The sequence below is a fragment of the Pygoscelis adeliae genome, unplaced genomic scaffold (assembly GCF_000699105.1).
Source record: "Pygoscelis adeliae isolate BGI_AS28 unplaced genomic scaffold, ASM69910v1 Scaffold4, whole genome shotgun sequence".
Taxonomy (NCBI): Eukaryota; Metazoa; Chordata; class Aves; order Sphenisciformes; family Spheniscidae; genus Pygoscelis; species Pygoscelis adeliae.
The window spans coordinates 9,687,163-9,703,326 of record NW_008824986.1 but is presented as its reverse complement, the minus strand read 5'-3'; the positions used below and the strand labels follow the sequence as shown (position 1 = coordinate 9,703,326).

At 37.2% G+C, this 16,164-nt stretch overlaps 1 protein-coding gene across 1 annotated transcript in view; it reads right to left on the bottom strand.

Moving 5' to 3' along the window:
• Nucleotides 1-84: 84 nt before the first annotated feature.
• DHX32 (DEAH (Asp-Glu-Ala-His) box polypeptide 32) overlaps nucleotides 85-16,164 on the bottom strand; it is a 26,743-nt gene continuing 10,663 nt past the window's right edge. Inside the window, exons 6-11 of the mRNA XM_009326016.1 lie at nucleotides 15,899-16,057; nucleotides 6,008-6,199; nucleotides 4,170-4,319; nucleotides 2,607-2,797; nucleotides 1,551-1,732; nucleotides 85-277 (exon numbers count right to left, since the gene is read on the bottom strand). Coding sequence (XP_009324291.1) covers nucleotides 85-277; nucleotides 1,551-1,732; nucleotides 2,607-2,797; nucleotides 4,170-4,319; nucleotides 6,008-6,199; nucleotides 15,899-16,057 — 1,067 coding nt within the window. The remainder of the gene's footprint in view (nucleotides 278-1,550; nucleotides 1,733-2,606; nucleotides 2,798-4,169; nucleotides 4,320-6,007; nucleotides 6,200-15,898; nucleotides 16,058-16,164) is intronic.

The following is a 16,164-nucleotide window of genomic DNA, read 5'->3' as shown; positions in this document are numbered from 1 at the left end:
CAAAAATTCGAAATAATTACATGGGTTAAGATGAGGATGTATATTTATTTATATTTGTCCAATATATGATAGTTTAGTCTAAAATTACTGAATAATACATCTTTGTTCAGTGGGAGTTTGGGGAAATTTTTCATTTTCTTTGCTGTCATTGTTAGTTTTCTGTTCCTCCTTCATGGTTGAAACAGGTGACAAGTGATTGATCACTTCCTGCAGAATGTCTTTACTTTCACTAGGAGGAAGATTGCTAAAGTAATACTGAGGTACCAGCTCCACGAATCTGGTGAGGAAATAAGACAAAACATTATTATTTTTTAATTGAGTTTTGAAATGTTTGAATAGCTATTTCCAGGCTTCTACAACAGACACCAGCAACATGCTGATGCATACAGCTGCAAAGTTGGTATTTCAGTTCAAAACCAAAACTCTCTGCAAGATGTAGTAGTAGTTTGGGCTTTCAGTAGACTTGCACTTAATGTACTCAGTCTACACTTCAGGTGATTGTCGTTCAGTTCTCAATGCTGCAGGTTGCATTAAATAGTAATTTTTCTGGATTTGAACATACTTTTGGTTCAATAGAAGTATGAAAAAGGCTTTCATATAAACATTGAAAATAGAAAAGATACGACAGTGAAATGTATATTCTTGGTGTAAAGAGATTTTTCCAGAAGAAAGACTGTAGTCTTTTCCTGAATCCATAAACAGTTGATACGGGGTGATTTAGCTGGCTGGGTACATAAAACATGTCGAGAAAAAGATTTGCTGGAAAATAGCTTTTCAGGGAACAAAGAAATTTCCAGCTAGATTAATCTGTGAATACACTGCTGTGTTAACTCTTCCTTGATTTTTTTTCTGTATATTTTACCTTGTAAGAAACTTTTGCTACTTGTAAGGTGTTTTTTTCAATGGATGAATTGATTACAGTTAGAGTGGCAGACATTGAGACTTACTTCAGTACCTGAACAGATCAGCAGACATTAGGAAATACAAAAGGCTGACTTAAATGATGTTTTGTTTTGCATGAAAAGAATAGTAAGGGCATGAGATCAATTCTTCCCTTTTTTAATAGTTTTGAGCTCTAATTCAGTGGGTGTTCTGAATGAAAATGAAGACATCAAGCAGAGGTACACACAATGACAGAACAATACTGGCAGCAAAGAAATAAAATTTATTCCACATATATTCACTAGTGAATATAAAAAGTGTGAAAAAACAACAATTTCTTCACCCTTCCAGTGATACCAGCTCCTCTTGCTTGACTAGATATGAAGATTGTCCTTTTCTTATGCCTATTTTACTGGGTTTTTTGGTTTGTTTTTGTAAACCAAAATCCCTACCTAGAGTGAATCAGTTATGCTTGGAATGTTTTCTCAACAGAACCAGAAGGTAGCTATTTTTGTGACAGAGATAAAGGAAAGGGAGAAGATGACTGGAGTGACGTCTCCAAGCATTGCTGTCAATGTACACACACATCCTCACCCTGTCTGTCACTTAAGTTACGCTTTTGTGGTAGAGGTATGAGTGAAGAAACAGTTTCATCATTGTTAACTTACAGATTGGGTGATATCTCAGAGACAACTCTGATGGAATTGTCTTCCGATATACTAAACTCGTGGAATAACACCCACTCAGGAATCCTTCTGTTGTTATAATATGATGAGGAAGGATGAAGCTGGGCCACTTGTCTGTGTGTTAACATTAAGTAGTTACCTGAGCCATCTACATCACGAGCAATCTAAAAAAAAAAAAAAAAGCAAAGAGTTATCCATTACTTAATTGAATGTACAAGATGCATAGATCAGTGTTTGCCTATTTTACTAAAACCAGGAATTAAATTTGTATTCAGATACTTTCAACTGGAGAGCCTAGACCTCTTCCCAAATTTCTGTGGGAAAGCTAGGGACTAGATACTATGAAATGAGGCTTAGAGTTAAAGAAAGTGCCTGCAACAAATGAGGGCAGGCTTATACAGTAAATATCTGAACTTGGCAGTGGGCTTTGAAGGGTCTGTGTGAAAAAAGATGTATTCTTAGAGAATTATAAATACAATGTGTGGCCGGGCACTTGAAGTAGCGTAGTTTGGAGGGATCATTCTTGTATTTAGGTAGAGCATAGCGGTATGAAGGAAAGCATGTTTTCAAGTGGGAATAAATTAATCGTTCTTGTTTATGTTTACAATCACAGTACCTCATTTGGTTGAGATGAAGAAAGCTGTGTATTATATATACCTACACATATTCAGCAAGTCAGTTCTCTGTTTCCAGGGTATTTTCACAAAAACATCTTCAAAAAGGAAATAATGTGTGAGAGAATATTACAAGTTAAAGAGTTTTTTGAGGTAAAAAACTTGAGTGAAAGGCATATTGACAGTTTTCCTCTTGCAGTGAAGCGTGGGGACTTCATGCTGTGATAGCTGAACCCCGGAGAGAAGGTTGGAATTGACAGAAGTGTTTGTCTGATAAACTGTGGAAAAAATGGCTTTTATCCTTTCTGATGATCAAAAGATTTCACTACCTAACTTAAGTTCTCTGGAAGCATTCTTAAGTTCTCTGGAAGCATTCTATATAAGTTAACAATGCAGTAAGTGAAACTACAATATTTTTCCTTACGTGCATAAAGTAACCAGATAAGAGAGATTTCTTAATGCTTAGTATATTTTCTTTTGATCCAAAGTCCGGTTCCGAAATGGGAAGTTCAATACGCTTCATAATCTCTACTAGTTCGGCTCTGATAATTCCTGCCATCCTCAGTGCAGAACAGCTTAGAAAATAATCACGACACCATTTCTCATTACTGTAGTCTGTGGAGGAAAAAACAGTATTTTAGGTTGAAGCAAAGTCTTACTGGTAGGTACTATCCACAGATACTGCTCTGTAAAATGCTCTTTGACTGGTGCAATAGATTAAAAACATTTTTGAGTGAGTAGCTGTGTCAGAGCTGTCCGAAATTCTGATGACAAAAACCAGATGGACAACCTAGGCTCATAGATCTTGCTTGTAAAGTGAGTGGGCAATACTTGATATCCTTACTTAGTTTTATGGAATTTTAGCTATATTTTTCTGAATAAAAATGTTTAAAATCCCTTATTTGGTCTGTAAAAAGTAATAGCCTCAAACAGAATAGCAACTCTATTTTCAGGCTTTCTGGATTCAGGCCAGGATATGGAACCGAAATCACATTTGTAGTGCTGGTGATGATCCTGCATGCTGGTAAAGGACAAGTTCTCTTGGACCGACCTTCAACGTTCAGCATGACTGAATGTGAAGCAATCCTACTGTCCTGTCTTAAGTTTTTACTTAGTATATGCAAATCTGTCACTCCAATGTCTAAGTACTTGTAAAGTGTGTGGGCAATACTTGATATCCTTACTTGGTTTTATGGGATTTTAGCTATATTTTTCTGAATAAAAATATTCAAAATCCCTTATTTGGAAAAAGTATGCTGTCACCCTGGCAACTCCAGAGAGACACAGATCACTGCAACATGCTGGGGCCTTGCCCATGCCTACCGAGCCCTGTTCAACATTATTCTCATACTAAATCCAAAACATAGCACTATACCAGCTACTAGGAAGAAAATTAACTCTACCCCAGCTGAAACCAGGACATGGACTCAGGCTAAACGAACGTGAGCAAGATGTCTGAGCACAGAAAAATACTGTAAAGAGCTTCTGACTGCTGTGCAGTCCCCTGGCTTTTATTTGGTTTCCTGTAAATGTGAACTTTACTAATTTCAATTTTTTCCCTTAAACTTTTAGTTGACAGCTCTCAGAAAAACACCAGAATTTTTGGGCTGCTGGGGGAATCAAGTCCCTTCTCAACTGTGTTTATGTCGTTTCACATCTTAAACCTGGATTATGTGCCCTTACAGGAGGAACCATCTTTCTGTTTTTGAACAATGTCACTTCAAGTGACAATAGTAACAGTGCTGACGTATCCTTGTTGGATGAGGTACACTGTACTAGGTCACTTTCAATTAGTTAATAAACTAAAACTAATATTCATTTGTAATGGCTACTATCTTAGGTTTCTCTTCTCTGCAAATTGGCAATTCTAGAAAGAATAATTCAAACAGGGTTTATGAACGAAATGCCAACAGTTTGGGGGGTTTTGTTTCGTTTTTTCAAAATTGGTTATAACTTGCTTCATTTTGTCTGGTATGGGTACACTTACATTGACTTGCGGAGTTTGCACTGGCTTCCTTGAAGGCATTGAAGACGTTGATAAGAGTAAAGTGATCTCCCGCAGGGTGTGAGAATTTTCGCCAGCAAGTAAGAGCAATCTCTTCAGTTCCAGGAGGAGCGTGTAAGAAGCAATTAGGAGCTTAGAAAAAAAATCAAGCCAGTGGTTATTAAGACACGTAGGTGCATGCACAAATAGTAACTCCACTGATACTTTTCTTTTTTTCCTTTCTCTGTTCCCTTTAATCTTAAGTGTTGAATTGCTGCTGAAGAATCTATTGTATTCACTGAGGTTTTATTTATGTGGCCGTTCTTTCGATCTCTTGTTTAGTTAATTTGTGCTGTAAACACAAAAGAAGGTGACGAGCTTTCTCCTAGACTGATGCCAAAAGTGCTTCATAATGGCATGATCCAATTTATCCAGAATCCAAGCATATGGTTTCTTTAATACAGAAAGAAACTAAATCTATGGATGTAATGCCTTAATTTGCTCATATATGTTTAAACTTGTGCCTTCCAGTGCATTGTACTTCTGTTGTGGTGCTGTGCTACGTAATTGTGTCTTTTGAGACGGTTGAGCTTTTTAAAAATGAAAATGTGCCTATGCTCAATCGTTTACATTTGTTTTAAGTACTTAAAAATTTTATCACAAGTTTAGGACCACTATTAAAAATCAAGCCAGCTTGAGCATAAAACCAAGTTGTTCCATAAGGAGAAGAACTAATGCAGCTTGGTATCCTGTGGGTTAATGTCCTTGCAGCCTAAGACTCCTCACCAATTTCTGGGCCTAGGGTATTCCCTCTGGGCAGAGCATAATAATGCCATGCCACAAGATTCTCTACAGACAAGGTTAAGCTGTGGCTGTTGAGCAGTAGATAGCTCTCAAGCATTGGTTCTGTACTAGGGTTATGTCATAAAACAAGTAGCATAGTGCTATGTGGTTAGGAGGCTGCTGTGGAGAGAAGTGAGACAGCTAAATATTGCTGGAGCCAACATCACTATGTAACAGAGACCTGGAAGTATCTAAGTCTAGCCCTGTCCTGCACTATCTGGTGGGATCCTGAGAAGTCATTGTCATTATTTGCTCTTTGAACTTCTTCTAGTGTCATCCTCCTCTCAGTTACCCTGAAATCTTTGGTTTTGTGCATCTTTGATGTATTAAGATTTCAATAGCAGCTTTTGCAGAATGAATAGGTTTTAACTCTCTGGGGTTTATGTGTTGGTTTGAGAGCTCTGTCACATCAAATGAAAGAGGTTCTGTAGTTAACAACCTTCTAATATAAATGTGCTTGCTCCAGACTTCAGGTGTCCAGCGTTTGGGGCCAGCTGGTTTGTCTCACAGTGCCATGTAGGAGCAGTGATACATCTGGACAGAATGGTATGGATACTTAAGGTTAGTTAGTTTCATAAAATATTTAAAGTGCAGAAACGAGATTACAAAGTAATTTTTTGTAGGTCAACAGTTCAACATTGTTTGTAATTAGAACTTCCCCTAATTTGCTGCTTCAGTCCGTAACAAATGTACGTGAATATGAGATAAGAAAGCTTATTTTGAAGGAATGTTCTGTGTATGCTTTCTGACAAAAGGTTGGAAGTTAATGGGGCATCTGAAGCATGGAATCGGAGTGCTAGTTATGAATTCATTACTTGTGTTTCATTCCATGCTTAAAGTAAAGACTTAAAACAGCCAAAGGCATTAATTTACTTGAAATAAGCAGGATGTGAATAACAAAAGTTTGCCTTTGGGTTGCCCTTGTGAATAGACTTTGAAAGTCTGCGTGGATTTGGCAGGTGGCACAAGCCATGCAGTAAGACATTATTTATGAGTACCTGTTACCATGGCCGCAATGGTGAGCATTTCATCAACGCACTCAAATTCACACGAAGCCAGAATTGACTTTGACAGTTGTGGATCCAGGGGAAATTCTGACATAATAATTCCAAATTCAGAAAGGTTTCCATCATTATCCAGGGCTGCTAGATAATCGAGATCTTCCAAAGCCTGCATCAGGCTTTCAGGAGCTGATAAAAAGGAAAGATAATTCAAATTCTTGAGAATGGCTACATATAAATGAATGGCTGAATTCTCATTATAATATTTCCGTTGTATATTTTCTGTGTGAAAATGATAGAAGTCAGCTTCTATCATTTGACAACAGGTAAGAAGAAAAAGTAATAAATGAGAGGAACGGAAGGCTGAGAATGTTCTGGAGGAAGAAAATAAGGGGTAACAATTACAGGGCTGCAAATAACTTTGTTGATCTTTTCTATCAGAGCAGTTTTTGTCAAAAGTCAAGACACAGTGAGTGCTGAATAGTGTATTGCACCAAGACTATGTAAAAAACTTCCGCTATTGGCAGTCTTCAGGTATTTTTTGTGTGCATGTTCGTTCTTTTTAAACAGGGGTAGTCACATTTGAGGGGTGTTGAGAGAGGCACAACAGCTCTAGGAAAGAGGAGTATAACCAAAAGACAAGCATTTACAGAAGTTGTAGCTGTCTTATCATTCTCTTGGTTGCCTTTTTTTAATTATTATTATTATTTTACACAGTTTTTCATGATGTGAGAAGAAAAATGGGAACATAGTAAAAGAAAATGTCTCCCCAGCAACTGGCTGTACTTTCTCACTGCACGAAATTACATGTTCAGTTTTTCCTTATTGTAGGTTATAACTTCCTTACAACCTACGTAGGTAGAAGTGAGAACAGTGAGGCAGAAAAAATGAGTGAATATAGGAAAATAATTAGGTAGGCTCAGAGACTAATTCGGGGAAAAAAGTAGGAAATAAGTGAGTTTGGGCCACACAGTGAGTAGGGAGAATGAGTATGAGATGGATTGAACAGAAGCTAACATGAAGGATATCATGAGTTAGAGTTTAGCATTTAAGATGGGGGTCTGAACAGTGAAAGCAGAGGAGAACAAAGACTGAAGTGATAGGTTTGTATCTTAGATGTTAGATAAATGCAAGTGGAGGCCTGCCAAGAGTGGTAGGGAGGTTTGCTTCTGCATACGTTGAACACCAAGCTTTCAGGCTAAAGTGGTCCACGTGCTTTTTCTGAAGACTGCTGGAGCATCAACAATTAATTCGGTTAATTGTTCAATTAATTCAGTTTTGATCAATGGTATATTAAGCATATTCTATGAGGAGTACCTCCACAAATCAGGTGTATCTTCCTCTTTCACGGATGAGGGTGAATGAAAACAACAACCCACAAAATTTGAAGATACAAAAAAAGGCTTATACACACGGACACAAATATACCTTTTTCATCAGTTATCATTTCATCTCATCAGTTATTTCTCGATAGACCAAAAGATGGCATTTGCAGTAGCTGTTCTGAACCTCTCAGCTGGATGGGAGTAAATAACAAAGGAGTTTGACAAAGGATCTCCTTTCTCATTAGGTATCTTGCTGAATTTCTCCATTATCACTTTTTTTCATTATTTTTCTCTTGCTTTTCTGCCTCTGAGGCAGTGGAAGATAGAATCAGCTTCTGTATACCCTAGCCCTTTACTATTATTGACTGCTTTTTCTTTTGATAGATGGTGCCAGAAGAATGTGAAGCGTTATTCTGACATTTTTTTTTAGATCTTGAAAAAATTAGTCTAAGTGTTTTCTCAGCAGCACTTTGTTCTGCTGAAAGAATGATGTAATGAATTCAGACCCTCACAGTTCCAGTGATAAGAAAACATGTCTGAAAGGACTGGATTAAGCAAATCGGTACTTAGAATGAGAACTTGAGCAGGTCTGTAGGAAATCTGCTGTTGATGAAAGTAAGTCCCTTTGGCAAAACAAGCATAGAAGAGCTTAATGTGCAACCATGGAGGCTACAGTTCTGGGGAGTGAACCTGAAAGCTGAGTAGAAGTTGTCAAGCCTACACTCTCCAAAAAGTAGTTGCTAGAGCATGAAAGACATTGGTGGAAATTTGGGAACTCTTGAAGTGTGAAGGCTCTTTCTTCCCAGCCCTTTTCAAAGGTAGATTTCTATTCCAGGTCTTATTATAATGCTCAATATCTTTTATGAGTGCCAGTTCATTTAAATTTGTAACTGCTCTCCTATCACTGCAGCAACTTTCTTCTTATTCCAGTTTAAGGAACTGTTTGATATTTTTTCTCTGGTTTATGGATAACAAGTTAAATTCTAGTCCCATTGAAGTTGATGGCAAAAATTCCACTACAGCAGGACTTGGCCTCATCCCCAGCCAGGCATACCCAGCTCTGGGAAACTAATGACTGCACTGGCAATTTTTCAGGCTTCTGTGCGCTGCTGTCAGTTTGCATATTAATGTCAAAAAAATCTCTAAATAAAAAACCCAAAACATAACCACAGCTACCCACACAGGCAGGGTGTGTATTTGTTCTTATGTCTTCATTAGTAGATGACCAGAAATAATTTCTTGCTTGAATTCATTATGAACGGGAACCTGTCTTTGGCAGCCTACTTCTGCATCACGAAGATTAAAAGCAAAGCAAGCCTGTAAGGAACTGGTAGGTCACATTTAGTCATAATGCCGCACTTCAGGTGCCCTGCCTTCCTGAAAGAAAATCTTGAGTTTGGGTTTTTACTTTGTTGGCAGTGAACTGTTAAGTTTATTGCCATCGCTCTGTAATTAACTAGTTATAATGAAGTAAAAAAAAAAAAAAGTAAAATGGGAAGCAAGCAAGCACCTGTTGTTTTTAACCCTTTTCTGTTACTAATGTCTGAAGGGAAAAAATAGTTTATCAATTCCCCTCACATGAGCTTTTACAGAAATTCTCCAGTGTGTACATCTGTTAGTGTTGTGACTTCACTTAATTTTAAAACACTTACTGTTAGTTTTCAGAGAAATTCTCTCAGGTGTCTGTAAATTCCTGCTAAAACTGTGGACCTGTTTCATTTCAGTATTAGATTCATATCTCTGCCTGTACAACGTGATGGGGTTTTGTCTAGAGAGAACATATGTTATCAGACGTATGAGGTTTAATGGGATAAAAGATGGGCCCTTGCAAAAGCTAAAGCATCTGAAGAGAAAATACTTAGGAAGTTTAAAGAAATGAAAAGTAACAGCTGATGAAGAATAAGAGTCAGTGACAGGAAATAGATATCAGTGATTGAAAATACAGGGAGAGTAAAACTGTCATTCAGACATATAGTAATTACTAGGAAATCATGGAAAGCTAATTTCCAGAAATCAACAAAGTAGTTTGTGCTAGAACTTACAAAATATATGGTTATATGGCAGCCAATTTCAATCCCCTGATAGCATCAGTAATTTGCATTTTTATGCCAGAGTTAGTTGTCTTGAGGTTTATAAGCACAAATTACTTCTCTATTTTGCTGTGAGTGTTACCAAAAAAAAAAAAAAAAAAGGAAAAGAAGACTCCTGGAGTTTTATTGTGCTAGAAAGGGCAAGATAGTAAAGGTAGATTAGAGCTGGTGAAAGAACAGTAAAGAAAAAAAAACAAAAAACAACCAACCAAAAACAAAAACCAGAAAACCACCACAACAAAAATAGAATATGACTTTCAGATATGGGTCTAGCGTTTTGAGGCACAAAATAAGAAGCCATTGTAAGAACAGCAAACGCTCATTTGAGAGTTCTTTATGGTATGGTTCCTGTCTAAAAAACTATGATTAAAAAAAAGTAGTGTAAATGTTTAGATATGGAAAGCTCCTCCTTAAAGAACAGAAACCTGCATTGTCTTATAATGATTTCTAGCAAGCAAGTATCGTTATTTTTAGGGGTGCTTGCCAACGCCATCTACTGCTGCCATTGAGGCAAACCACAAGGCTTTGTGACTCAACTGCTGCTTTCACAGGAGCAAAGTTAAAAAGAATCCTCACGATGTGTCCTGTGCTTTCAACAAGAAACTGTCACATCCCTGGAAGTTTAAAAGGTATTTTCTTATCTGATATTTTCTTTCCCTTGCCTGTGTTCTTTGGCTACTTAAGACTGGGTTGCTCTGGAATTGTTTCAGGAAATCTGACCAGTTTTATATAAATACAGATCCTATTGATCATACTTAGGCTTAGTAAAGCAAATATGTAACTAAATGTTATTGTTAGCACTGAAATAGTTTATCTGAGAGTTTCAAGCTGACTTAAAATGATATTCTCCGTTTCACATTTTTTATAACTTTGACATGAACAGAGTAAGTTATGTTTCTGGAGGTAGCTGCGCCTTTAATCTTTTCAGTATTCCATCCTACATGGCTGAAATTGAAGTGCTTAAGGTGTGATAAAATAAATACAAAAGTATTATTCTTGTCGCATAAGGAAGCAAGTGATTTAGCAATTTGCCCAAAGTCCTGTAATAAGTGAATATTAGAGACAAGAATGAAATGTAAATTTCATAATTTTTAGTAGTCCATTTACCTGGCTATATTGTGCTTATCTGGAGGATCCACGGGTCCTGTGTTCTGGTCTCCTACTCTGTGAAAATGTTGAATATGTAAAATACCTTTTTCTTGATAAATCTTTTCTTTCCATGGAAATAACTGTTATAAAGTTACAGCTGACATGAATGTCAGGTGAAGGGATGTTGTCTTTAAAGAGCTGATTCACTGCCTGGCAAACCACAAGTTTTTCCAGCTTCTGCTAGGCTTAACAGCATGAAGAACTGCCAAAGTAATTACTGCAGGGAGACAGTTCCTGGGGAATGGCGTTTTCTGTTACTGTTTTTTAACATTGCTCCTTGGATAGCAAACTGAAGATACGGAGAAATCTAGTGCCAGATTTTCTTCAACTTATGCAAAGATTTTTCTTCTGCAACGACAAGCTGCTGTGTGCAGGTTTCATCCTGATTCTCTTTTTTTCCCTATAACGTCTGAAGTAGGATTTTTTGTGAATCTGTCATGCTCTGAAGCCACCAATTCTATAGCTGTTATTTTGAAATTATAGTTATAGTTGATCATTAAAAATTACTTTTCCAAACTCACACTTTGCAGTCTTTCCATTCCCCCTTATGCTGCTTCTTCACTCCTCCAAGCTGGCTGGTAATGGTGCCTACTGTGCTTTTCTGCCAGCAGGGACAGCCAGGACAGAGGCTGACCTGCATTTTCCTAACATAAATGTACCAAGTAATATCCACACACCAGGGATAGCACTGACTGTTTAGTGAAGCTGGTTTTCTATCTGCTTTATGTCATCCTCAAAGCATATACGTGACTGTGCAACGTGTATATCCACAAAGAGTATAATCTAAAGAATATTATATAATGGCATAAAAAATATTTTTAATCACTTTGGTTTCTTTTGTTACTCTCTAGTGAATGACAGGAAAGTAGTCCAGCTTTAACAGTACTGGGCTACCCCTTTTCATTTTTGGGGTGCCCTTTGTGATACCAGCTCCCTATTCTAAGTAATTGGCTACATTCAGTGTGGTATGTGGTCAGTTATTGGGCTACACATACTGCCCTGACTCCCGTTCCTGATGCCTCTTGTCCTATGGATATGGGACTGCTGCGAAGGGTCAGGTTGTCCAGTCCATACTTTGCTTCCTGTGCTTGTTTGCTGTCCGGTCCTTACCTCCTCCAATTCCTCTTATGCTTTTGCACTGATTTGTGCAGTACAGACTATGAAGTCTGTGGCCGTGTCTATGCTATCAGAAAGCTTTTCATTAGGAGATACGTAATACTATCTAATCGATGAAATTCAGAAATTAAAACATCAAAGAATCAACAAGCGAACTTAAGATAATAAATCTGCCATGAAGTGATCTCTGTTGAGCAGACCTTAAATTGTGCATTGAGTTTCTGTCTTTGACAGTCTGTTTTTAATGAAAAAATTTGCAAACAGATTTTGTTTCTGAAACAATTTGAAATTATTTACATTTATACAACTCTTGTTCTTATGGATATTCTAGAAATATATTCTCAGTGGGGTTATAATAGCATAGGTCTCAAATGTCATGGTATCCATGACCATCAACAAATATTTTAATCTGAAAATTGTTTATGGTAATTCTGCGTGAATGCAGAATCTGCAAACTGCTTTCACCTTGATTTCTTACGGAAATTTTACATGGCTTCATCTTTATACTGATTTTCATAGCTTAAATAAGGATTTTCCAGTGATTTACAAAAAAACGTAACGTTGCTGCAATCTATGGGAAAGGAGTTCTTTTGTCCCGTTATATAACACAGTAAAGATCTAGCTGATTAACTGATAAAAATGTAAACACATCCCTATTATAGTGGCACAGGAATTCAAATAATGCACTTCAGAACTGCAGTGCCAAATACATTTTCATATGGCTCACGAATTCTAAAAAGGGTAACAAGTCTGCTGCATTTGCTCATCTCGATTATAGCATGAATTAAATGCAGCAGCTGTAAGTCTGACATGTTTGTTGCTTTTGTAATGCAGTAATGAGTCAGAGTTAATCCAGGCTTTTATTTTTCCTCAAAAAGCAGCAGAAAAAAAACTTGTGCGCGTTGTTGTTGAGCAGAAATAAAATGTTTTACTGATGTAATTTTTGTTTTTTTCCTTATCTGCTATATGTTCTCTACTTCATGTACAGGGAATGGACTGTGAAGTACTTCGCTTTGAATTCTTGCTATGAATTTTGGTGTACTTTTGATTTGTTTGTTCACCAGTTCATGTCCATATGTTACTCTCTCACCTCAGTGAAAACATTATTTTGTTTAGGAGAAATTCACTTTGGGTTAAAAAACCCAAAGCTTCCATCTGTTTCAATTGCAAAGAAAACTTGAGAAGGTTAGCTGAACAGAAACGGTGCGTAGGAAAGCCTGTGGCATGTGTGGCACATGGGAGGTACTGCAATGTGTTTACTCCCTTTACTCAAAGGGAAATCAAGTCCAAGGAGGCAAAGAGACATGGAATAGTCAAGCCCAGGACAAACTGTGCTGGGGAGAAATAGAAAGGCTATTTGTGTTTTTAGTATCTGTATGCTCTGAACAGCTCTTGATTTGGCCAGGTCAAATGAGAGCGTATGGAAATACTGCCACGGTTTTTTTGTTTGCTTGTTTGGGGGGGGTTTTTTGGTCCAGTTGATCTTGTGCCATGTTTGGTTGAGGGTGGGCAAATTGGCTTTGTATACATTGGTAGTGGGTGTGAATAAGAGCTGTTTATGCCCAGGAGTTTTCTTAGGGTCAGAAGAGCCACACTGCTTGTTTTGTGAACTTTGTCGCTCATCTTTTTCACTTAGGTCTGTATACCATCTCAGAGACCCCTCCTCCTCTTCCTCAGCCTTTTTCATCACTTCAGGTTACAGAAGGCTTATGCAACTAAACTGACTGCAGCAAAGACAATGAAGCCTTTTTGGGAAGCTAAAATCTCTTGCTCAAGAGAGGATGTTTTCCATCTCTGATAGCTCATCTCTTTGCCTCCTCTGCAACACTCTCCTGCAGTACATAATCCAGAAAGGTGTAACATCTATTTGACCTTATGACTAGCAATGAAGACACTTCAGGGCTACCCTTTAACTGGGAACCAGAGGTATTCAGAGCTGGGCAGCAAGGACTCCATGGCGTGACTTTAGGGTCAGTCTCTGCTTCTGCTGGAGGATGTTGTGCTTCTTTAGCCACCAGAGACCTGTGTGGCATTGAGTGTGTGCAGCAAATTGGGGCTGTCTCAGCACAGAATGAGAAAACTTGAGCTTTCACAGGCTGAGATCATTGACCCAAATATCTTGGGAGGATGAAGGGCCCAAAAGAAGGTTTTATGTGGTTGAAAGCTTGACATGTGTTTTTTATTCTGTATGTTGGTCTAATACAATAACTAACTCCCCTTACAAATTTGCTTACTTCCGTATTCCTGTTTCTTTCAGACAAACGTATTTCACACCAGGTACTTCAAACTGTCTGTATTCGGATAGTGTGAGCTTTATAGTAATCTCTGGAGAATTGTGGTAGGGGTATAACTTAAGTGTTGGTAGGAGAGAGGTTCCTTGCCCGCTCAGAAGTGGGAAAAAGAAAGCCCCAAGGCAAAGAAAGCCAGTGTGTGATCTATCCGAGGATAAAGGAAGGGTTGTACTAGACAATTAAAGCAATGTTTCAAATGTTTAATTGCATGGGGCCTTAAGACAGGAAGGAGACCAGGAAATTGTGCAGACTTTCTCATCTCCTTTCAGTGGACCCCCTACAGTGTTTGTGGGATTTTTTTCTTTGTTCAAACAGTTTGTCTAACATTCCTCACACTGTTTCAGTAATTCCTCAGTTTTCAAGACCTTGACCTCACACTTTTGATCTAGTTAGCAAAAACTTTTTCACATTTGATGCCCATCCAAGTAAACCTGATGCATTCATCAAATGCCTTTGCAGTTTTGTACACATCAGCAAGATGCTTTCTTCAGCTGCATTATCTCAAAAATACAGACAAAACTTAGAATTCCTACATCTGTGAAGTCCTTAAATACCTCTAGCATTTCATTCTCTCTGAATACCAACCATCTCCATTGTGCTTTTAAATCCAAAAATACTGAATGCTTTTCCTAATGTAACTTTACTAATTCATTCTACAGTTCAGGAACAGCTTTCTTCATATCCAGTAAAAGCACTGATACATTTTAGAATTTTTTTTATTTTTTTTAGTAAAATACTTTCTAAATTTGAGTGGAAGCCAACTGTATTCCATAACCATTTTCCATGAAGGTTTCCTAGATTCAACACAGGAGGTGACACTCACAAGGCCAAAACACTCCAATTCTCATCAGTCTTGAATTAGTTACCACTCAGACTGGCAATGTTTTTTCACCTTTCTTTTAGGCATGTTTCTGCTAAACAGGCAAACAAGGGAAAAGTAGAATAAATTCTACTTAAAAATTCTACTTACAATCTATCACAACATCCAACAGTGGGAATTAAACTCTTTATTACTGATTAATTACAGTGCACAACACATGGAAGACAAGTGATCATGTGTGTGCATGAGGAAAAGGAGGATAATATAAGAATTCTTCCTATTTGCACTGGAAAATTATCATAAATGAAGCTAGCAATAGGTCACATGATCCCCAAACCAGTGAAATCAGTGCTGTTTCCCTCACTTTAATTGGCTTCAAATCAACAGCAGAATTTGGAGTGCTACTTGGGTTTTGTGGTAGGTCAGAACAGAGGAGAATATAATATTTCGTCTATAGAAAAAGCCCTAAAATATGGAGGGGAAAAAAAAAAGCAACCACTTTTGTCACACTCTTACCTCAAAATTCAGTGTATTCCCTGTCTAGTATTGAAAGTTTATTCAGGTTTATTTTGTAAATGATATTGTCTTTAACAATAACAGCTTATTGTAAATTTGAGGTGGGAGATGCTGGAGGATAAGTAAGCTGATTTCCTCCAAATATATCTCCTAGGTAACAACAGTAGTTTATTTGGGTTGTAAACTTTTGATTAAAGGAATATATTTTGTTAGATATCTGTACAATGCCTTGTACAATGGGACACAAATTTTCTTTGTGGGTTCCAGGAAAATAATATGAAACCTAGATGAGGAGATATTTGGAATATTGATTTTTTTTTTTTTTTTTCATTCCAATTCCATTCAGATACTTTATGGTCTTTTTCAGAGCGAACAGTTCATATATTGATCCATTTTTCTAAGTGCAACTAGTGCAACTATTGCATTATGAACTGTTCTAGCAGGTAAGTGGTAAAAGCAGTGGCAATATTGTTACAAGTACTTCAATAAAAAATAGTACTGTGAATAACAGGACAAAATTAATCTTTAAATAACTGCAAAAGTAATAATAAAAATATGGAAAATTGGTGCATCATCATTACCCGGCCTGCTTATGAAGTCACAGTGTCCGAAGCCTGCTATATCCATCCTTTTCAGGAAGAGAACCATGCTAGTTAGCTTTGATTCCTGTATTTTGGCTGGTAGATGTGGTTTCATTTCTTTGTATGTAAATTCTTCAGGATACAAGCAGAAGAGTTTTCCTGGAAGAGATTTTGGGAAAATTACTTTTTTTTTTTTTTTTTTTTTTTTTTTTTTTTTTTTTTTCCCCCCATATTTTTATTTTATATTTTGTGTTATTGTTTTTATT